Here is a 20,955-nt window from a genome sequence, read left to right as displayed (position 1 = left end):
GAGCAGCCCGAGGAGGTAGGACCAAGGGGGAGGCCAGGGCCTGGGGGACGTGGGCTCCGCAGTGGGAGGAGCCTGGGTGTGGCTGGGATGGGGTGGAGGGCCTGAGGCCCCTTTGGCCCCCACAGCGGACCTCCCCCACGACCCTCCAGGAGACCCCCCGCAAGACCCCCCAGAGAATGGTGCCACCTGTCAGTGCCAGGCATGTGAGCCTCAGCCAGGCTCCCGTCCAGATCCTGGCTCCTCCAGGGATGGCTGCCCCCCGCTGTTTCAGGAGCGGTAAGGCACAGGGCTCACCCCTCCACTTGCTCCGCTTTGGGGTCCCAAAGTCCCATTTCTGCTTATGGCTTCGGAGAGGGGCTGGGTGGTGCCTGGTGGGCCAGAGGTTCTTTCCTTCAGGCTGCCCCTCCCTCAGGTCAGTCATAGTGGAGAACTCCTCGGGCCAGAAATACTACACCAGCACTTCCGAGCTCCTCAAACCCGTGAAGAAGAGGAAGTACAGGGAGTACCACAGCCCATCAGAGGAGTCGGAGCCAGATGCCGCGGTAGGAAGAGGACCGGGGGAGGGGAGGGGGAGGCCAGAGGCTATCCCTCAATCCCACTATCCTCTCCATCAATCCAGGCCAGGGGACTGGGCCAGAGAAGACACTGAATGACTCACTCATCACATTTTAGGGTCTCATCCTGAGCCAGGTCCTGTGCCTGGCTGGAGGGGAATGAATAAATCACGCTGCCCCTTTTCTGGGGCTCCATCTCCGTCTAGTGTCAGGGCTAACACACTCTCCCGTGAACCCGCCCCCAGGAGAGCTGAGTGGACAGATGGAGAGCTCCGTCCTGGGAGCCCCGTCACTAGGCCAGAGGCCAGGGAGCACAGGGCTCTAGTTGCAGAGAAGCTGGAGGAAACAGCATGAGAGTCCCAGTGGGCAGTCAGAACCAGCACAGGCAGGTGTTCGTGTCTGTCCCCCTCCCTGGGAATGAGGTGAGTTATAGTCCAGTTGTGTAGCTGGAGGTGGTGGTGAGGAGGGTGTTCGTGTGGTTCTGTGTCCATGTGGTAAGAAGTTGTCTGCTGGAGCTGCATTCCTTCTGGGGGCCTAGGAGAAATTCCACCTGTTTGGAGCAAAACACCATGTGGCCAGAGAGCCAGGCAGGGGCCGGGAATAGCGACTGGGGCTTCTCTCAAATGCATGAGGACAGGAAGCTGGGCTCAGGCTTGCCTTCCACAGGAGAAGCGAGAAGAAAGGAAGGATCCAGAGGGACAGCCCACAGCTAGCATCCCAGAGAGTGAGGAGTGGAACGGCAGCCAGCCTGGTATGCGGCCTATGGATATGTATTCAAGTATTGCGTGTACGCACATTTGGAGGCGTGAGGCTGGGAGAGTAGGTCACAGTTGTGATGCTGTGTTGTACATATGTAGATGAGCATCAGTTAGTGTGTGTGAGAGAGTATGAGAAAAAAACAATGTTTATGGTTTGTGTATTAGTACATGTGTGTTCTTTGTTGGGGTTATCTCATCTGTTTGTTTAGCCTCTATCCCGTTGTAAGTAGGCCTCACTGCCAGGCTCAGGATCCAAAGACTTGAGTATCACATGGCATTGCTTCCCTTTGGTGGTCTGAGCAAGTCTGTACCTGTCATTGGTCTGACCTTGCTGTTTGGGCCCCCATTCTGACCCTTTGGTTCTAAGAAAAATGGAACAAAGTTCGTTCATAGCCAGCTCTGGCCCTCAGGCCTTCTCCATCACCATCCCCACTCTCCCATGTCAGCCTGTGTCTCCTGTCCACAGCGTCAGGGGAGAAGAAGGAAGGCTGGTCCTGGGAGTCTTACCTTGAGGAGCAGAAGGCCATCACCGCCCCAGTCAGCCTCTTCCAGGACGTGAGTGAGACAGCTTCCGCCTAGGAAATGCTTGTATTCCCAGTCCAGGACTCACCACCCAACTCAGGCCTTCTGGTGTTTTCTGTGTCTGACATCTCTTAAAGGGATGGAATGGAAAGGGGAGAGACTGGTTGGGGACCAGAGTAGAAAAGAGCCCACAATAAGGGATGTCCAGGGTGGGAAGAAATAGGGAGGTGGGCCTGCATCACTGGGCCTGCAGACTTTTGAATTCTGGTGCCTTCTACTCAATTCTGTATATGGAACTTTAAATGACTTGGATGAGAGAGAACCCTTAACTCCAGCCCTGACTCAACGCACATTTTTCAAGGGACCTGGGCGCTATTCTGTCCCCCTCTGAATCCCTGCACTAAAGACCCCCAAATAAGTTATCCCTTTGGTAGTACCGGCGGGTGGGGCCTAGAGGCAGCTCCTCCACCCCAAGCCCACTAGGCCAGGATAAGGCTGGGTGGAAGCTGGGTCCTCTCCAATCTGTGCGTTGACAGTACCAGGCGGTCACTCATAACAAGAACGGCTTCAGATTGGGCATGAAGTTGGAAGGCATCGACCCTCAGCACCCATCCATGTACTTCATCCTCACTGTGGCCGAGGTGAGCTGAGGCTCGCACCACCATTCTGATGGTGTCTCTCAGGACAGACTGATGAAGCCTGCCAGGGGCATCCGGGGCTCGGGCTCAGATGAGGGAGACACGCTCCTGCCCTCAGAAAACACACAGTCTAGTGGGGGATTGAGGTGGTTGCATCGAAAGACGAAAAATGAACAGAAACCAGAGGAAGTGTGAGGGTGGTGATGGTACTAAGTGGGTGTGCACTTCAGTGCTGGGCGAACTGGAGGAGATCCCGAGGGCAGGGGCGTTGGCATGAGTCCAACAAGGTGCTTGTCGTCTTGGAGCTCTCAGTTGTGTGGGAATCAGCCAGGTAAACATATCAGTGACACCCACAGGCGTGGGACCGACATGAGCAGAGCAGAGAGGCCCTGAGGAGGCAGGAGAAGCTTCACCGAGGCAGGGGCTCCTCTGCTGAGTCTTGAGAGACGAGTTGCGGATGGCTAGGGTGTCCCAGGCAAAAGGAGCAAAGTGAGCAAGGGCTCTGGGGTGTGAAACAGGCCGTGTTCACGGAGCTGCCGTTAGCTCAGTGAGGCCAGAGCAGAGTGTGCGACTGGGGAGCAGTGAGAGAAGAAGCAGAAAGAAAGGTCAGGGGGCCTTCAACACGCCTGAGCCCTGGTAGGTGCCCATGGGGTTCTGTCAAGGTCTTAAAGGGCAGGAGGATGCCACCGGATGTGCCTGTCTTGTACCCAGAACTCAGAGCTCGCAAGTACATGAACTTTCCTCATTGCAGGAGAGTATGGCACAAGGTTCAGGATAGGCGGAAACCTGGGAGTGAAGGGAGGTGGGGAGCCTGCTAGCATTAGAGCCCCGAGATGACCAGGCCGGGCAGGAGAGATGAAGGCAAAGGAGTGGGTGTCTGCTGGCATTAGAGTCCCTGTGATTCCCTCTCATGGGGCCAGGTGTGTGGCTATCGTCTCCGACTGCATTTTGATGGGTATTCTGAGTGCCATGACTTCTGGATCAATGCCAACTCCCCTGACATCCACCCTGCTGGCTGGTTTGAGAAGACTGGGCACAAGCTGCAGCCCCCCAAAGGTAAGGCCTAGCTAGGCTGGTCACAGTGAGGCAGGGGCCCTCAGGCCCATCGCTTCTTCCCCGTGGGCTCCCTTCCCTTCCCCATTGCACAGCCAGCCTCTCTCCACCACCTCCTGCTGTGACGTGGCCCCAGGGTTCTGCTGTGCCCTTGCCCTTTGAGTGTCCACCCGAAGGTGTCCTGCTTCGGCCGTGGGTCCCTGGGCAGGTTCTTGAGGGCTGTGGGGTCCTCAGGCCTGCCCGATTCTGCTGCTTCAGTGTGGGGTGCCCTGGCCGCGGCCCAGCCTCTGTCTGCACGGCGCTCTGTTCATCCCCGTGCGGGGCCTAGGTTACAAGGAGGAGGAGTTCAGCTGGAGTCAGTACCTGCGCAGCACAAGAGCTCAGGCTGCCCCCAAGCACCTGTTTGTGAGCCAAAGCCACGTGAGTGCCCCTGAGCCAGAGTGGACACCTGCCCCGGGGACAGCGTCACGGCAGCGTGCCCAGGGTATCTGACTTCCCCGAGGAGAGCTCCTCTTCCAGTGCTCTCAGCTCTGTTCTGGTCTCTCCTACCAAATGGGAGGGGCACGCTGGGCAGGCCAAGGCCAGAGGGAGAAGCTGGGCATAGGTTCTCCCCTGTTCCCTCTACAGAAAGCCTCTTCTTCGTCCCCTCGGAGGCCCCGCTCACTGTCTCTGCGTGGGCTCTGAGATGTCACTGTGCTTGTCTCTTTTTTATTTATTTCTCTTTCTCTTTCTCTCTCTTTATTTCAAAAATATTTTTATTGATTTCAGAGAGGAAGGGAAAGGGAGAGAAAGATAGAAACATTAATGATGAGAGAGAATTATTGATCGGCTGCCTCCTACACATTCCCCCACTGAGGATCGAGCCCACAACCCAGGCATGCGCCCTGACAGGGAATCGAACAGTGACCTCCTGGTTCATGGGTTGATGCTTAACCACTGAGCCACACAGGCCAGGCACCGTGCTTGTTTCTTGCTTTGGTTTGCTCTGTAGTTTTTGGTGTGAGGTCCGAGCCTCTGTCCTGGGAGCTGCCTTTCCCAGCCTTTTGCCCAACATCAAGGCTTTCCTATTTAGTCTCAACAACTCACCCTTGTCTTTTTCTCTGTTCAAGGCAGCTGGCAGCTTTATGCAGCAGTTCACGTATCTCTTAATCCCAAGCAAATGGTCTGAGAGATATAGGGGACCCCCATTAAAAATATCACCATATCAAAAGTCCAGGGTTCCCCAACATTTAAGGGAATGTGAGCACAATGCAAAGTGTCTTTAAAAGCATGTTGTGATGTACACTTTTTGTAATTACCTTTTTTGTTGTTGATGTGGCAACCATTTGTAAAACATTCCAAATAATTCCACAGTTCTCAAGCAAAAAAAAAAAGCCCAGGGTTCCCCTGGGCCCAGGACCCTGCCATGCCATTCGGGCAGTTACCCGCCACCTCCAGCCCAGCCCAGAGACCATACTGCAGGTGCCCAAGTGACTGGTGGGGGTCTGCCCGCTCTTGTGAGAGGGGATGAGACTTGTAAGTCATACTTTTTCCATCCTGGCCCACCGTTGATTAGCATTGTGGTCCTGGGCAGGTTGTCTGACTTATCAAACGGGGATGATGACAGCTGTCTCGTTGGGTAGGGCAGGCTGCGCTCCACCTGGTACACTTGGGTGAATGTGCACCTTCCTGCCAGTCACTCATCCTCTGCCATTATGAGGCTTCCTCTGAATACACCTTGGGGTCCAGAAGTTCCTGAGTGACTCTGGGCTGGGGATTATGATTCTGCCTGTTTCTCCCACCCCCTAACCCCAGCATGACTCTTAGGGAACCCACTCCTTCCCTTGCCAGTGGCCTCCAGGCTGGCACTAGCCTGCCTGGCCTGGCCGTGGCAGCCCCTCTTCTTGCCCCCAGAGTCCCCCACCCCTGGGCTTCCAGGTGGGCATGAAGCTGGAGGCTGTGGACCGTATGAACCCATCCCTCGTCTGTGTGGCCAGCGTGACCGACGTGGTGGACAGCCGCTTCCTGGTGCACTTTGACAACTGGGACGATACTTACGACTACTGGTAGGGGGAGGGCCCAGACTTGGCCGGAGTGGTGAGGGGATGGCAGGGGGAGGGAGGCAAGACTTTGAAAACTTAGACACATGTAGCCCCTGCCCAGCCCTAGCATTCATATTTGCTCAGGGGGATAATTGGTTGTCCTGTGGGTTTGATCTATGTATATCATAAGAAATACATGAGAGAGAGGAAGGGAGAGGGAGAGAGGGAGAAACATTGATCAGTTACCTCCTGTATGTGCCCTGACTGGGAACTGAACCCATGACCCTTCAGTGTATGGATGATGCTATAATCACTTAGCCACACTGGCCGTAGCCACAATGCAATATGAGAGGTATCATCTAGAAATACCAAGGTTAAGATGAGCAGACCCCTGTGATTTGCTCAGGGGTTTGCTCATGGTTTGCTCTTAGACAAGATGGTGGTGGTAGAGCTTTCAGTTAATGGTACAGTTTTCTGACTTTCTCACCAGCCATCTGTCTAACTCTCACTAAGTAGGGTGCACCCTGACGCCGTGCTGTTGTAGGCAGCAGGCTCAGGGCCTCCAAGTTTCACTTGGGACAGTGAAGTATATTCTTGGGTTTCAGGTGTGATCCCAGCAGCCCCTACATCCACCCGGTTGGCTGGTGCCAGAAGCAAGGAAAGCCCCTCACACCTCCACAAGGTGACCGTGCAGCCTGAGCACACCCCTGCCCGGGCCTGGCCCCACACCCCTCTCCCCAGGTCCTACACCAGTACCCCCAGGAGCCTCAGCCTCTCTGCCTGGGAGTAGAGAACCCTTTAATTTTAGGAGAGTCCTGTCCAACGCCGACTGTGTGGAGGTTTAAGGCAGTGGATCTCAACCTTGCTAATGCTGCGACCCTTTAATACAGTTCCTCATGTTGTGGTGACCCCCAATTTCATTACAAATTGAACATAATGAAAGCATAGTGATTAATCACAAAAACAATATGTAATTATATATGTTTTCCGATGGTCTTAGGCGACCCCTGTGAAAGGGTCGTTCAACCCCCAAAGGGGTCGCGACCCACAGGTTGAGAACCGCTGGTTTAAGGGAAGAAAGTTAAGGGACACTCCCTCCCCAACAACAAGGGTGCAGGATTCCAGAGTGAAGGAAATGTTCCCTTCCCTTTCAGAGTATTGCTTGGGCCCACATACAACAGGTTCAGAGAGGGCTGGGCTGGGGCTGGAGCCACAGGGCAGTGGAGAGGAATGGGAGCCAGGGTTCCCAGACAGCCCGGGAAACAGAGGTGGTGATGTGCTTGCTAGCACCCCTCTGCCTCCCGAGCCCCCGCAAGGAGCTGGCCATGGTGATGCAGGGGTAGATTGTCCTCCACGGGCTTCTGTCTCTTTCGTGCTCCTGGTTCTCCTTGGGGGCAGGGAGCTCTCCTAGGACGCCTGGGTGCCTAGACATTGCTGTCCTCCTCTCTCCAGACTACCCAGACCCTGACAGCTTCTGCTGGGAGAAATATCTGGAGGAAACTGGGACCTCTGCTGTGCCCACCTGGGCCTTCAAGGTGGTGAGTTGGCTCTCCTGCCCCCAGAGCTGAGCTCAGGAAGTCGTGGAGCCCTTGGGCAGCTAGGATGTGCCCCTGCACCCTCCCCTCCCCCGCTTTTGCAGGCCCCAATTTTCCAGGCACAGCACTTGGACTCCCTTCTTGGGGGTCTCAGCACTGCTGCACTGGGCCTCAGCCTGAAGGCTGCTGTCCCCCTGCAGCGACCCCCGCACGGCTTTCTTGTTAACATGAAGCTGGAGGCCGTGGACCGCAGGAACCCATCCCTGATCCGTGTGGCCAGTGTGGAGGATGTGGAGGACCATCGGATAAAGGTGGCTCTGGGACCCTTGGACTGGGGAAGTGAACAGGCCGATTGGGCAGGAATTCTGTAGATTCATTCGAGGTCAAGGGCATGGCATGAGCCAGACATAAGGGAGGCTGCACGTTGTGGAGAAGAGAGCTCTAAATTTGAGGCTGAAGATCTTGGGTCTCATTCTAGCCTCATCTGTGACTTACTTTTGTGTGCTTGAGCAGGTCATTTCCCCCCTCTGAGCCTTAGCACTCTCATCTATGAAATGGCCTGATAATCCTAGATCTATGTGAGGATTGATGGGAGATGCCCATAATTTAATGATGAAGCCCTTGGGGCACATGACGGCCAAGATGGATTATTGTGGGGTTGGCCCCTTGGTTCTTCCAATCCAGGATCTTGCTTCTGACAGGCTCCGGGGATGGGGAGAGCCTCCTGGAGCCTGCAGGACCTCCTGGCTGAGCGGGGCTCCGCGAGGAATGCCTGACTTCCAAGGGCCTTTCCTCCCCAGCTCCACTTTGATGGCTGGAGTCATGCCTTTGACTTCTGGATTGATGCCGACCACCCGGATATCCACCCCGCCGGCTGGTGCTCCAAGACAGGGCATCCCCTGCAGCCTCCTCTCCGTGTGTACCCCTAGGGCACTCTGATCCTTTCCTACTGATGTCCAGCCCCACCCCGAGCTCCTACACCCCACCCCCACCCCCACCCGCTTTGATAGCATGCCCAGGTCTGACACACAGGACTCTGGAGGCCTCAGTGAGTTCTGAGACCTCGCACCCTCCCTCCCTTCCTCTGGCTTCCCCAGTTGTTGGGTTGGGGTATTGAGGTGTGAAGGGGAAACTCACTGGAGATGTGCTTAGGAACACACAGAGCGTGCATGGGGTTTGCTAAGGAAATGCTGGCTCTGTTAAATAAACTCTGGGTCCTTACAGGCAGGGGTTAGAGGTCAGATCATTGGACTGCTCAGTTCTCACCCTCAGGATCCCCCCTCCAGCCCTGTTTCCCTGCTGCTGCCACATCTGTCTCACATGGGGTGTTGATCCTTCTCGATTGCTCTCCAAGCATGGGCAGAGCCTAAAAAAAGTTACCAAAGTCTAGGGGATGAAACAGGGAAACAGAGAATAATGTCAATCTGCCTGACATGGCTCTTAAGGTACAGCTGGGCCCACACCAGCTCTGTGTTGGATATTCCCCCCGCAGAGACAGAGGGCATGACCTGCAGGTTTCACCAAAGTATATGAGAGCCAAACCCCTCATTCCCTACAGAGAGGTAAATATCCAGTAGCAGGAAGTGGTGTCACAGCCTAGCTCGGGGCCCTTCTACCTGGGGAACTAATTCCCAGGGCTGACTTCCCTGCTCTCCATTCATCCCACCCCCACCCCTACCCCAGGACCTTATGCTGACTCTTGTTCCTGTCCCTCCAGATCCCAGAGAGCTCGGCTCTGCCTCCCCTGAGGGCTGTTCCCCTCTCAGCTATCGGGGCCTGCCGCACACGAGGACCTCCAAGTACAGCTTCCACCACCGGTGAGGGCAGGGCTCCTGCTAAGAGACCCTCAGACACTGCTCAGAGAGGGTCTGTGTGTGGCCAATCAGAGCTCACTAAAGACTCTCTCTGAATGGGGCCAGGCTTGGAAAGGGCTCATGGGAACAAGCGGGTTCAGCCCAACTTATGCCTTCTTCTTCCCCAGGAAGTGCCCCACGCCTGGTTGTGATGGGTCCGGCCACATCACAGGCAAGTTCACAGCTCACCATTGCCTCTCGGGGTGCCCCCTGGCTGAGAGAAACCAGAGCCGGCTGAAAGTGGAGCTGTCCGACTCAGAGGCCTCGGCCCGTAAGAGGAACCTCTCGGGCTTCTCCCTAAGGAAGAAGCCTCGCCATCATGGCCGGTGCGGAGGGCAAGGGTGCAGGGCCTCTTGTCCTCTTGGGCAAGGCCAGGCACTGATTCCCTGCCATGGACCTGGTCCCTCTCTCTCCAGGACTGGGCGCCCTCCAAAGTATCAGAAGATTACACAAGAAGAGTTCGCGAGTAAGTCCAGGGTCATTTACCCCCACGTCCTCCACAAAGTGTGTACAATTGGTGGGATGTTTACAGAGAAGGAGAGCTGGTCTGGGCAGCGTGGTTCAGTGGTTGAGCATCGACCCATGACCCAGGAGATCATGGTTCGATTCCAGGTCAGGGCACATGCCTGGGTTGCGGGCTTGATCCCGACTAGGGGACGTGCAGAAGGCAGCCAATCAATGATTCTCTCTCATCATTGATGTTTCTCTCTCTCTCCCTCTCTCTGAAATGAATAAAAACATATTAAAAAAATAAAAAATACTAAATAATCCTTCATAAAAAAGAGAGAGAGATGGAGAAGCTGGAAAGGTGGTTGTATCTCTTCGTTTGGGGAGCATAGAGCAGTGGCAAGAGTACAGGATGGGGCTCGAATGACCACAGGTTCCAGGCCCATTTCACCCATGGCCTTGCTGGGAATCTGTGGGAAAGGCACAGAACCTCTCTGGGCCTCTGGTTCTCCACTGGGAGGTCAGATGATGCCCTAGCTCTGTTCTTCATTCTAGGCTCCCTGGGAGGGAAGCATGGCTTGTCACTGTCTAGCTGTGTGACCTTGAGCAAGTCACTGAACATCTCTGAGCCTCAGTTTCCTCATTTGAAAACATGAATATAACTGCCCTGGCAGGGTATCTCAGTTGGTTAGAGCATCGTCCCGATACGCCAAGGTTTTGGGTTCGATCCTCAGTCAGGGCACATACAAGAAGCAACCAATGAATGCATGGTAGGAACAACAAATCCATATCTCTCTCTAAAAATAAATAAATGATTAAAAGAAAAGAAAGAAAACATGAATAACTGCCTTTCACATGTCAGCTACCTGCAATAATAGTGGTTACTATTACTGTGGATAGGATTCTCTTCTTCTGAGAGAAGAGAATGAGAGGCTCAGAGAGAGAGAGGTCATTTGCCTGAGGTCATTTGCCTTGTCAGGAGCAGAGCTGGGATTCAAACTCGGGTCTGAGATCTGCTATGTGCTGCTGATGTAATAGACACAAAGCACCTAACCTAAATGTCAGTTCCCTTCCCAACCCCCTTTGTTTTAGCTTGGCTGTCATAACCAAGTACCACAGAGTGGGTGGCTTAAACAACAGAAATTTATTTTCTCACACTTCTGGAGGCTAAAAGTCCAAGGTCAAAGAGTGGAGGGGTTTGGTTTCTTCGGAGGCCTCTCCTTGGCTTGAAGATGTCTGCCTTCTCGCTGTGTCCTCACATGGTCTTTCCTCTATGCCTGTATGCCCCCCCGCCCCCATCTTTCTGTGTGTCTAAAATTCTTTTTCTTACAAGAGCACTACTTGGATTGGATTAGAGTCCACCCTGCCTAACCACCCCTTTAAAGGCCCTTTCTCCAATTACAGCCACATTCTGAGGTACTGGGGGCTGGAGTTTTAACATATGAATTTGGGGAGACGCAGCTCAGCCCATAGCATGCTCCAAGGGGAGGCACAAGGGGACTGCACCCTCCGTTGTGTGATGAATTCATCTCACATCTCTGACCAGTAGCAGGGACACTGGGGATCTTGCCTCATTTGAGTTGCACATGGTTTTTAAGTCAGGAGGAGACCATGAACAATCACCTGGTTCATTACACAGTGTCTGGGCAGGACCCAACCCATTCAACAGCTTCAGGAACAGTCTGTGAACCCGGGCACTCTGAACCTCAATGACCTCACCTGTAAAATGCTGATGATAATAGTGCCAATCTCAAAAGGTGGTGGGAGACTTAGCCGAGATGGTCACATAACCTACTGGAATTCTCGCGTGTCCTGATCTCTTGCCTGATTCCCTCCTGGTGTTGTTCCCTACTGTTTCTCTGGGTGGAGACAGAAGGCGATTCCTGCAGCCTCAGGCCTGAGTGAGGAGGGTCTCAGAGTGAGGACTTTTGGGGGTGGGACTGCAGAGGGTACCTCTTCCACCTTCAGTGGGAATCCTGGTCGGCTTCCATTGCAGGGCCACGTTCTGGCCACCAGAGGGCGAGTGCCTGTGTTCATTCCAGAAGTGTCCTGAGGACTAGGGAAGTTCAGTCTTCCCAGAGCCTGAGGCTATAGCCCTCCAGGGACAGGACAGAACAGAGGACAGGGCGCAGGCCTGGGACCTCTGTGCAAGGCTCCCTTGTCCTACCAGCTGGCTCTCTCACAGAGGGGACACAGTCACTCTGGATTTTGTTCCGGAGACTTCTCACACATCCATGGGGAGACCTCTTCAGTGTGGGCTCCAGGGTTCGCTGGCAAACAGCTCCGAGGTGGAGGCTGCCTGCCAAGGACAGGACTCGGCTGTGCTCTCCCTGCTGGTAGGGCCCGCCCAGCCCCCTGAGGGTCAGTGTTTGAGAGAACAAGAGGAAACCACAGAGGTTTCCTTGCCCAACCTGTTCGTGTACAGGCTGGGAAACAGGCCCCTGTTATGTGACTTGCCCAGAGTTCAAGAGCAAGTTAATGAGGGCCCAGAAGGACTTAGGGAAAGGAGGACAGACACAACGGGCTTCTTGCTGGGTGTCCACCCCTTGGATGCAAGGTATCTCGAGAAGGGGACCAGGATGCTGCAGCAGCTCTGAGAAAGCCTCCTTGCAGGGCCCCAGGGTGCAGCCTCAGAGGGATGGGGGTTGGGGAGGAGGTCATTCCAAGCAGCTGACCCGAGAGTGTAAAGCAAGGAAGCCACTTTACCGGAAGGAGCGAGCCCAGATGAGGCAGATCTGGACCACCCTCTTGGCCCCGCAAGGCTATCAGAAGGGGCCGTGGTCCTCTTGAGTGGCATGGGTACAGGCCGGCTCCTGGGGCCAGGTTAGTCCCCAGCACCGGCCTGCCAGCCTCTGCCTCTGCTTTCCAGCACTAACGACCGATGTCATCCACCAGTCCTTCTTCATGTCATCCCTGTCGGCCCACCCTGACCGGTCCCTCTCAGTGTGCTGGGAGCAGCACTGCAAGCTCCTGCCGGGAGTGGCGGGCATCTCGGCCTCGACAGTGGCCAAGTGGACCATCGATGAGGTGAGGAGCTCGGCCCCTTCTTCCCCTCCCTTCCTCTGCCCTCTCACCAGGACACCCTCGTTCAGGAGGCCTCCCGGGCAGAGCTGGAAGCTGCCCCTGACACTGTCTCCTGCCCATCCCTCAAGTCCACAGTCCCTCCTAGCTGCCCGGCAGGGACTGACGGAGAGACTGTTTCATGGCCCGTCCTGGTGGATGGGGAGAGGGGCCGGCTACTAGCCCAACTGGAAATCTAGCGGGAGGGGCAGGCTGAGCCTCACATACCCAGTAGCACAGAGATGCAAGGATCCTCTTAGGTTGATAAGAAAAAGCAACACTGTCACAGCCCAGAAATTGCCAAGGCCATATAAGCCGCCTCCCCGCTGTTTCCCAAGCCCCTGTATCCTTGGCAACAGGCAGCATGTCTTCTTTGATTTCCAAGGTCTTTGGCTTCGTTCAGACCCTGACAGGTTGTGAGGACCAAGCACGACTCTTCAAAGATGAGGTAAGTGAGGTGCAAGTGCAGAGTGGGCACAGAGAAAGATCACCCACTGAGAGGCAGGGAGCAGGTGTCCCCACCAGTGCTGCCCCCACTGTAGGGAAGGTCCTCTGTTGTCACACCTGTGGAGGAGTAGTCATAGCCACACCTCTGGGAAACATCTGGTACGGACCGTGGCCCAGCTTGGGGACCCTCTGTATCCAGACCATCCCAGGAAGGAAGAAGCATCCTGGAGACGAGGTTCCATCCACCCCTCTGCCCTCTGCCCCCACTCTTTTGTTCTCCAAACTTACCTTCAGCCGGTTAATTCAAGTGCATTTTAATACCTGATGGCACAGGTATTGCCATTTACTGCAAGGACCCTACCATACACTTAAAAGCAAGACCCCAAAGCTCCCCAAAAGTAAGAAGCAGTGAGTTGTAGATAAAAGAATGCTAGCTTTGCAGACAGTTGGGTTTGAATCCCAGTTCTGCCAATTTGAGCTTTTTACTGTCCCTGAGCCTGCATCTTCTTATGTGTAAAGTGGAGATAAAATAGATATAATGATGTCTACCTTTCCAGGCCACTGTGAGCATTGGCAATGACGAATGGATTGTTGTATCAGAATGTCTAGGATAGTTATACCTTAGTATATATATTATTATATTATTGTAGGAGTCCTATATATTAATATTACATATAATATTAGAGAGTAATATGTAAATCATATCACTGTACAAGAATAACTGATACAGTGGGGCTTCAATCAATGGTTGTTCTGACTTTGAATGTGCAGTCGTCCTTAAATGAAGAACTTTATCACGTCTCTCCAATTTGTAGAGTTTGAAACTGGAAGGGGCCTTTGAGTCTGTTTAGGTCTTCCTTCCAAAGAATTCACACATCCCCTTCACCCAGGAAGTGTGGTCTCTGCCCCCCTAGGCGCCTCCTCCGGGCGATGCCCATGAGAGAAAAGTCTGCCCCCTTTCCCGGGAGAATCTCTCTATCCAGCCGACCAGCCAGTTTCTTCCTCAGGTCCTAGTTTGGCGGGGCTCCCTCGCTCCTCCCCATTTTGGGTCCTTTCCTTCTGGATTGTGATCTTATCGTAATGGGTGTGTCCAGGGCTGCACCTGTGTTTCAGACTTGCTCTGAACAGCACAACACCTGGGCTGCTCCTCCAGATGGCTTTGGTTTCTGTTTTAAAAAAGACTTTCTTACTTTAGAACAGTTTCAGGTTCACAACGAAATTGAGAAGACAGTACAGAGATGACCCATATGCCCCCTGCCCACATGCACAGCCTCCTGCTTCATCCACATCACTCAGCAGAGCGGGGCATTTGTTACAGTTGATGAGCTGACATCTAGATGTGTGTACATGGAGATCAGATATACACGGAGAGAAAGGCACCCATCGTAACAGTGCACACCCACAGCTTTGTGGAATGTGTACACGCTGAACCCAGTACTTCAGTCAAGATATGAAGCGTTCCCGTCACACCAGAGAGTTCTTTCTCGGCCCCTTTCATCAGTCCCCAACCTCATGGCAGCCACTGTTCTCACATCCAGCACCACGGGTTCGCTTTGCCTGCCCTTGAACGTCATGTACATGGAATCATACAGCGTGTACTCTTCTTTGTCTGTTTCCTTTCACTCAGTGTGATGGTTTCGCAGTTCATTCATGTTCTTGTGTAGACCCTTCATGTGTTCATTCTCATTGCCACGCAGTGCTCCATTTTATGACTATCCCACAGTTAACGGACATTTTCTCTCCCCCTCGATTTGAACCCTATATTTTTGTGAGTAAAACTTAAGATTGCACTAGCTTTATTATAGCCACATCACACCAGTTTTGAGTTCATGAAAGTCCCCAAGTGCTTTTATATCAGTTATCCATTATAATCAAACCAAAATTTCCAGTGTGTTATTGTACCACTGGCTTTTTAAAATTAATGAAAGACTTTACATTTCTCCCTGTTAAATGTTATCATGTTGGTTTCATGATCTCACTGTTTTAAATCTTAACTCTTTCACCTCTGATGTTAATAAGCCTTTCCAGCCTCATACAACTTGTACATTTTTAAAATATGTGTTTATTGATTTTAGAGAGAGAGGGAGCAAGATAGAAACATCATCAATCGGCTGCCTTCTGTATGCCCCTGCTTGGGGATTGAACCGGCGACCTCCTGGTGCATGGGTTGACGCTCAATTAATGAGTCACCCTAACTAGACTACAACTTGTACATTTGATAACTAAGCCTTCTGTGTTAATTTAAGCCAAGTCTTCACCACATGTGTTGATAAAACAGCAGAACCATGTGGCGCCCATTAGAGATCTTCCATTAGGTGACAACCGATCATAAACGAACTGTACTCTCTGAGTACAGTTGTTCAGCCAGCTGCTGAGCCACCCGAGAATTTGATCCTCTAGCCCATGCTGGGCTTCTCGGTGTCCCCATGTTGGAAGAAGGGTTATCTCTCTCGGGAACATCTGCTGCGTGTCTCGGTTCAGCATATTCTGTGATACAAAAAAGCAACGGCCAGAGCAAGGAGGTGTGCTGGAGGACCGACAGTACCCAGAACAGTCTCAGTGTAGACCTTTGTGGGGGCTGAGGATTGCCTTCTCCAAGGTCTGGTCCACGGCATCAGTCTCCCCGGGGAGTGGGTTCTCTCTGGCCAAACATGCAGCCAGGACACTCAGGGACACTGGTCAAGATGAATGGTGAATTGCTGCTTCTGGTAGCATGTGGTTAGGACTCCGAGGGAGATGTGTGCCAGGTGTAATGGGTGCTCAGAGGAGGGGGCAGGACAGAGAGGGGTCAACAGACTCTGCTGACCATGCAGCTGGTTAAACATGGGCAACTTCCTGCTCCCTGAGTGTCCCTTTTTCTTGGGTTCCCGGGGGCCATGCCTCTCTTGTGATCGCATAGAAGTCTCCTCATCAGCTGATTAGATTTTAGCTTGGCCTCTGTTAAACATCCCACGTGTGGCTCTCTAAGGATCTTTCCAGGTTACCCCAACCTGGGGAAATTCCCTGGTCCTATCCACAGCTCTCAGTCTATTGCTTAAGGTGGATCATTGCATTTGGCTCATTTTATTCATTTTCCTGTTGAATTCCTCTACCTTCAAGGTCAAATATGATCATTTCTGAGATTATGGCTGAAAACTCTCCATATACAGCAGCACACATACAACATCTTGTATGTTCTTGAGTAATCCCATTGTCCCCTGACACAGTCCCAAACTACTAGTCAACAAACTCCAGTCTTTGCTTTGAAGAACCTGGACTCAACCTCAGCAGTCACAGTAGTGAGAAATCCCCAGGGGAGGCACAGGGACCACTGGAAAAGTCTTGCAGAAGGTGCCCTGGGTTGGTCTCATTGCTTCCTTACAGTGTCATTCAACTTATTGCAACATCCCGTGTATTTCCTGTAAACTGGAAGTTAGAAACAAGGGCTTGGTTAGATTCAGATGAAATCTCAAGCTCTCTCTCTCAGAGCTCATAGGTAATACTGTGATGCATTGATTGGAATGCCCGAATGTCTGTTAGCAGCACTGAGATTGACCGGTGGGTTCATGTGGGAACAGCAATAGCAGGTTTTTTTTTTGTTTGTTTGTTTTTTTGTTTTTTTTTTTTTTTTAACTATCAGAGGAACATTGCACAAGGCAGGCTGGCTCTCGAGCAGTCATGCCTCAGCTTCCTCCGGGGTTTGCTTTTCCTGCAAGTCTGGTGTGCTGTTTGTTGTTCTTGTTGTTGTTTTAATCTCTACCTGAGGATATTTTTCCATTGATTTTTAGAGAGAGAGGAAGAGAGAAGGAAAGACAGAGAGAAATATCGATGTGAGAGAAACCCATCGATTGGTTGCCTCCTGCATGAGCCCAGGCCAGGGCCAGGTCTGGGGAGGAGCCTGCAACCGAGGCACATGCCCTTGACCGGAATCGAACCCAGGACCCTTCGGTCTGCAGGCCTGCGCTTGAACCACTAAACCAAACCGACTAGGGCAGCAATAGCAGGTTTTTGAAGCCACTGTCAGTGAAGACTCAGAAAACATTATGCAAATACACACTGAAGTCCAGATCTGTCAGCAGAAAGAGTGTGTGTGTGAACATGGCAACACCAGTGGATATCTTTCTTTCCTTCTCTGTCCCCATTGCTATCTTCCTTTTTTCCTTTCTCCCTCCCTTGTCCTTTCTCCTTTTCCTTCTTCTTTCCCTCTCCCTCCTCCTTTCCTTCCCCCCATATATCCTTTACTCCCATTTTCCTTCTCCCCCTCCCCCTCGCCATGCATATGCCCACCTTCCTTCACTCCTTCCCCATGACCCTCTCCACCTTCTCCGATTTCCACTTCCCTCCCCCAACCCTCAGATGATTGATGGCGAGGCCTTCCTTTTGCTGACACAGGCGGACATTGTGAAGATCATGAGCGTCAAGCTGGGTCCAGCCTTGAAGATCTATAATGCCATTCTCATGTTCAAAAACGCCGATGACACCTTAAAGTGACTGGCTCAGGGCTGGGCCCTCCTCCAACCCCAGCCGGGCCTCCCTCTGCACCTGATGCTTCCTTCCTGACCTGAGTTCCTCATATCCCACCTGTGCCCCCACTATGCTCTGCATCTGACCAGGGGTGGTTGCTCTTCTCTCCAGGGCTGCTTCCTACAAGGTACATGGGAGCAGAGGAGCCCGGGGGAGGATGGAGTCTTAGCCCCCAAGTCCTGGAACTCATCTGCCAGCAGGCATACCAGTGAGGGTGTGACATTGCTGGGGGAGCATTACTGATGGAGTGGGTTGGGGGTACCCTGCCTGTGGCAGCCCACTTCTCTAGCCAACTTGTTTTGTCACCACAGGGTCCTGTTGTTTGCAATTAAGAACAGTCTGGTGGAGCGAGAGGCCCTTTCGGCATCTCTCTGTGCTTTTCTTTCCTTGTCTCCTTTCCTCCTACCAAGAAGTGACCCTGCCACAAACATATTTACTCAAAAGGCACGCCCCCCCCGTCTTTTGGTTTTGCCACCCTCATTCTGCTGCTCAGTTTTCTGGTCAGTGCCCCCACCCTGGCACAGGCAGACCCCACTGGCTCCTCCCTTTAAGTGGGTGCGCCTCAGACACGTTTTCATAGGATCCAATGGGAGTCTGGGCTGCTGTTCTCCATTTTACCCAGAAGTGAGGGATTCTGAGCCAAAATGCCTTCTTAAACGTGTCCAGCTCTGGACCACTTGGCATTCTTAGTGTTCCACGCCTAGACCTGTTTCCAGCAGAGCGGGTAGTCAGAGCATTTCACCTCTGCAGCAGGGGTTAAGGTTCCATGGGTGTTCCCCATACTCTCTCAGTGTGTCAGGTATGGGAGGAGGCAGCCTGAATGGCTAGGTGGCCAAGGCCAGCCCAAGAGTACGTCAGACAATCTTTGGTCAGAGGGGCAGCTCCACCAGGTATTGTGGCTCCCAAAGCTGGCAGCCATGGGTCTCAGCCAAGGTGTTGCCCATGGCGGGAGTCAGGGGAGCATGCGTGCCAGGCCTCCTGTCATGGGCATGTAGCACTCTCTAGTACACACACACACACCCTGTAACATCATCTCAACCTGTCCCTCACATGCCCTGCTCTTGGGTTTTACAAAGAGGACTTGAAGTTGGGAGTTGGGAAAGTGAATTCTATCTTTGAGCTCTCTGATTCCCTTAAGCCTTTCTTACCCCGCTCCATCAGTGTTGCAGTGGGGGGCCTGCTGGGACTCTGGGACTTTGACTTTGACCTTTCTGTCCAAGTGGGGGCCTAGCCTCCACTGCGCCACTGCCAAACCTGAAGCCTGGGAGCAGGCCCCATGGGGAGATGGGGAGCAGGGGCTGAGCTGGGCCTTCCCCAGACTGCTCTGCCAGCCATGGGAGGTGTGTATGTGTGTGTGTGTGTGTGTGTGTGTGTGTGTGTGTGTGTGTGTATAGGGCACTCTCAGAAGTGTTTGACAGGGTGATGTGAGGCTCAGTGTTGGGGAAATGTCAAGGGCTATTCCTGTTACAATATGAAGCTTTATCTTTCCCATAGAAGAGAGAAACTCAAAGTTCAGGTGATTTGCTGTCCCTGCCCAGTAGGGGACCCTCTCACAAGGGACCAGACAGCTTTGCTCGGGCAGCCATTCAGCCCCCCAGCTGAGCTCCCACAGGACTGACATGCTCCTTCCCTTCCAGCCCTAAGAGGCAGCTCTGAGCACCACCTCCCAGGGGGGAAATCAGGCAGGCCTGAGGGTTGGGTTTACAGAGGTCGCATTGGTGTCCCCATTGGCCAAGAGCCTCTCTATCTTGGTTGCTTGAGTGGTGGCAAAACTCACCAGTTCCTTGGCCTTCGCCTATGAGACTGAGAGATGCTCACTGGCTTTGTGGTGTGAGGAGAAGGCAGCAAGTGCGCACAGTTGAGTGGGGCTGGGATGGCTTTGCCATGTGGATTTACTAACCACACTCTTAATACCTGCCTACCAGAAAGGCAGGATGGACCAAGGGCCTTGAGGAAAAGGGCCCCCAGGCCTCTGAACTCTGAGGCCTCAGCACTTTCTGCACCAATGTCCAACTCTTTGGAAAGAAACCAAATCACAAAAAAGGAGAAAGAAATCTGCCTCCTGTCCACCCTACTACCTCCCTTTCACCCCCATCCTGACCCCAAATGAGATCATCGCACCTTGACCTGGGAGGGCAGTGAGGGGAGGGAGTTGGCACCGGTGCCCAGTGCCATGTGACCTCTGCCCGGCTCTCCAGCAGAGGTACCACTTACACTTTGGCCCAGCAGCCTCGCCCAGCTCTGGCCTAGGCCAGGGAGGACCTTTCTGTTTGGCTTCTGAAACAGAAAGAATGATCCCGGAGTTTGAAAATGAAACTTGTTTGCACTTTCATTCACATGCACTTTGGTGGAGTTAGGTTTTTGTATTTGCTGTGTGTGTGCACGCGCACGCGTGTTCGTGTGCATGTGTGCACACGTGTGTGTTCTTTAAGAGAATCTTCTGGCTTAAGATAAAGTGACTCTTGACTCATGAGGGAGGAAAAAGTTACAAACAAAGTGTGGTGTGCTTCATCCATCTATTGAAACAAATAAACTTGAACAACTGAACAATATGAACTCAGAATTTGTTCTATTTTCATGGTGAAATACCCAGAAAACAGAAAGAGAATATCAATAATACCCTGTCATTACTCAGAGAATAAAGCATTGTCTCTGCTGGTAGGGGTCCTAACTAATCTGATTTTTATTCCCTTTTAAAGATAAGAAACAAAGAATAAAGATAAATGGGTATACTGTCTACATGGAGAAATATAAACAATGGGACCCTCGGAGAACAATGTGAAAAGGCCTGATCCTTGACAACTTGTGAATGGTAAGGGCAGACAATCCAATAAAGACTTCAGTTTAAAAAAACAACATGAAACTTTCAGATGGGGAAATATCAAGCTGAACAGTTAGAATTTGTTAAGGTTCCCAGAGACTGTGTGAGCAGATAAGAAAGTAGCAGAAATGCCACGTTCAATCACATCAACCCCTTTCTTGTCAATATCCTTAATTCCTTTGACCTGCTGCACTTCCATACCACTTGGCTAGAAGAATGTCAGCCATGGAGCTGTCTTCACACCTTGACCAGGAACTTAGCTGACTGAGCAGACTGGTTGCCATGCTTGACTGATAGTCCCTGGCTCTGGTGTGAACCCTCAGGGCTGCCCAGGAAGCAGCTGGATTTCTGAGGTCGTTAGCTTTGACTTCTCTTTTACCTCCTACCCCATTGCCTTCCCTGTTATCTCAAGAGATGTCTTCCCCATCTGTGTCACAGAGAAAACAGAAGTCATCAGAAGGAATGCCCCCACCTTTCTGCCACCTCATGTGCCAGTCTCCTTCCACCTACATCCATCCTTCCTTTCTTAACTATCACGGTAGAAGAGTTTATTTTTCCACTTGTCAAAAACTAAATCCTCACCTAGCCAGCGTGGTTCAGTGGTTGAACATCGACCTATGAACCAGGGGGGTCACAGGTTCAATTCCTGGTCAGGGCACATGCCAGGTTGTGGGCTCCATCCCCAGTGGAGGGCGTGCAGGAGGCAACTGATCAATGATTATCTCTCATCATTAATGTTTCTT

General features: G+C 52.6%; 2 protein-coding genes and 1 long non-coding RNA gene across 4 annotated transcripts in view; 2 read left to right on the top strand and 1 right to left on the bottom strand.

The window, feature by feature from the left end:
- Nucleotides 1–280, top strand: part of LOC106726928 (lethal(3)malignant brain tumor-like protein 1) — a 1,600-nt gene extending 1,320 nt beyond the window's left edge. Inside the window, exon 4 of the mRNA XM_014543698.1 lies at nucleotides 126–280. Within this exon, the coding sequence (XP_014399184.1) occupies nucleotides 126–280 (155 nt within the window). The remainder of the gene's footprint in view (nucleotides 1–125) is intronic.
- Nucleotides 39–20,955, top strand: part of LOC102251920 (serine/threonine-protein kinase Sgk2) — a 50,936-nt gene continuing 30,019 nt past the window's right edge. Inside the window, exons 1-17 of one of the 2 annotated variants that reach the window (XM_014543732.1) lie at nucleotides 39–276; nucleotides 413–542; nucleotides 1,221–1,305; nucleotides 1,779–1,867; nucleotides 2,371–2,475; nucleotides 3,393–3,528; nucleotides 3,854–3,945; nucleotides 5,419–5,570; nucleotides 6,152–6,228; nucleotides 6,999–7,084; nucleotides 7,282–7,392; nucleotides 7,882–7,996; nucleotides 8,799–8,898; nucleotides 9,063–9,260; nucleotides 9,351–9,400; nucleotides 12,251–12,408; nucleotides 12,827–12,889. In XM_014543732.1, coding sequence (XP_014399218.1) covers nucleotides 2,413–2,475; nucleotides 3,393–3,528; nucleotides 3,854–3,945; nucleotides 5,419–5,570; nucleotides 6,152–6,228; nucleotides 6,999–7,084; nucleotides 7,282–7,392; nucleotides 7,882–7,996; nucleotides 8,799–8,898; nucleotides 9,063–9,260; nucleotides 9,351–9,400; nucleotides 12,251–12,408; nucleotides 12,827–12,889 — 1,401 coding nt within the window. In that variant the 5' untranslated portion in view covers nucleotides 39–276; nucleotides 413–542; nucleotides 1,221–1,305; nucleotides 1,779–1,867; nucleotides 2,371–2,412. Of the gene's footprint in view, nucleotides 277–412; nucleotides 543–1,220; nucleotides 1,306–1,778; nucleotides 1,868–2,370; nucleotides 2,476–3,392; nucleotides 3,529–3,853; nucleotides 3,946–5,418; nucleotides 5,571–6,151; nucleotides 6,229–6,998; nucleotides 7,085–7,281; nucleotides 7,393–7,881; nucleotides 7,997–8,798; nucleotides 8,899–9,062; nucleotides 9,261–9,350; nucleotides 9,401–12,250; nucleotides 12,409–12,826; nucleotides 12,890–20,955 lie in introns of those variants that run through there. The other variant, XM_014543734.1, reaches the window with a different exon arrangement.
- On the bottom strand, nucleotides 460–16,583 carry LOC106726931. Its single transcript, XR_001363078.1, has 3 exons — nucleotides 16,502–16,583; nucleotides 7,048–7,053; nucleotides 460–470 (listed from the first exon to the last, which is right to left on the bottom strand). It is a non-coding gene; the product is annotated as an uncharacterized LOC106726931 (long non-coding RNA).

Source organism: Myotis brandtii, unplaced genomic scaffold, assembly GCF_000412655.1.
Source record: "Myotis brandtii unplaced genomic scaffold, ASM41265v1 scaffold333, whole genome shotgun sequence".
Taxonomy (NCBI): Eukaryota; Metazoa; Chordata; class Mammalia; order Chiroptera; family Vespertilionidae; genus Myotis; species Myotis brandtii.
Note: the sequence above shows the minus strand (reverse complement) of the source record. Positions and strands in the feature narration are given on the sequence as shown.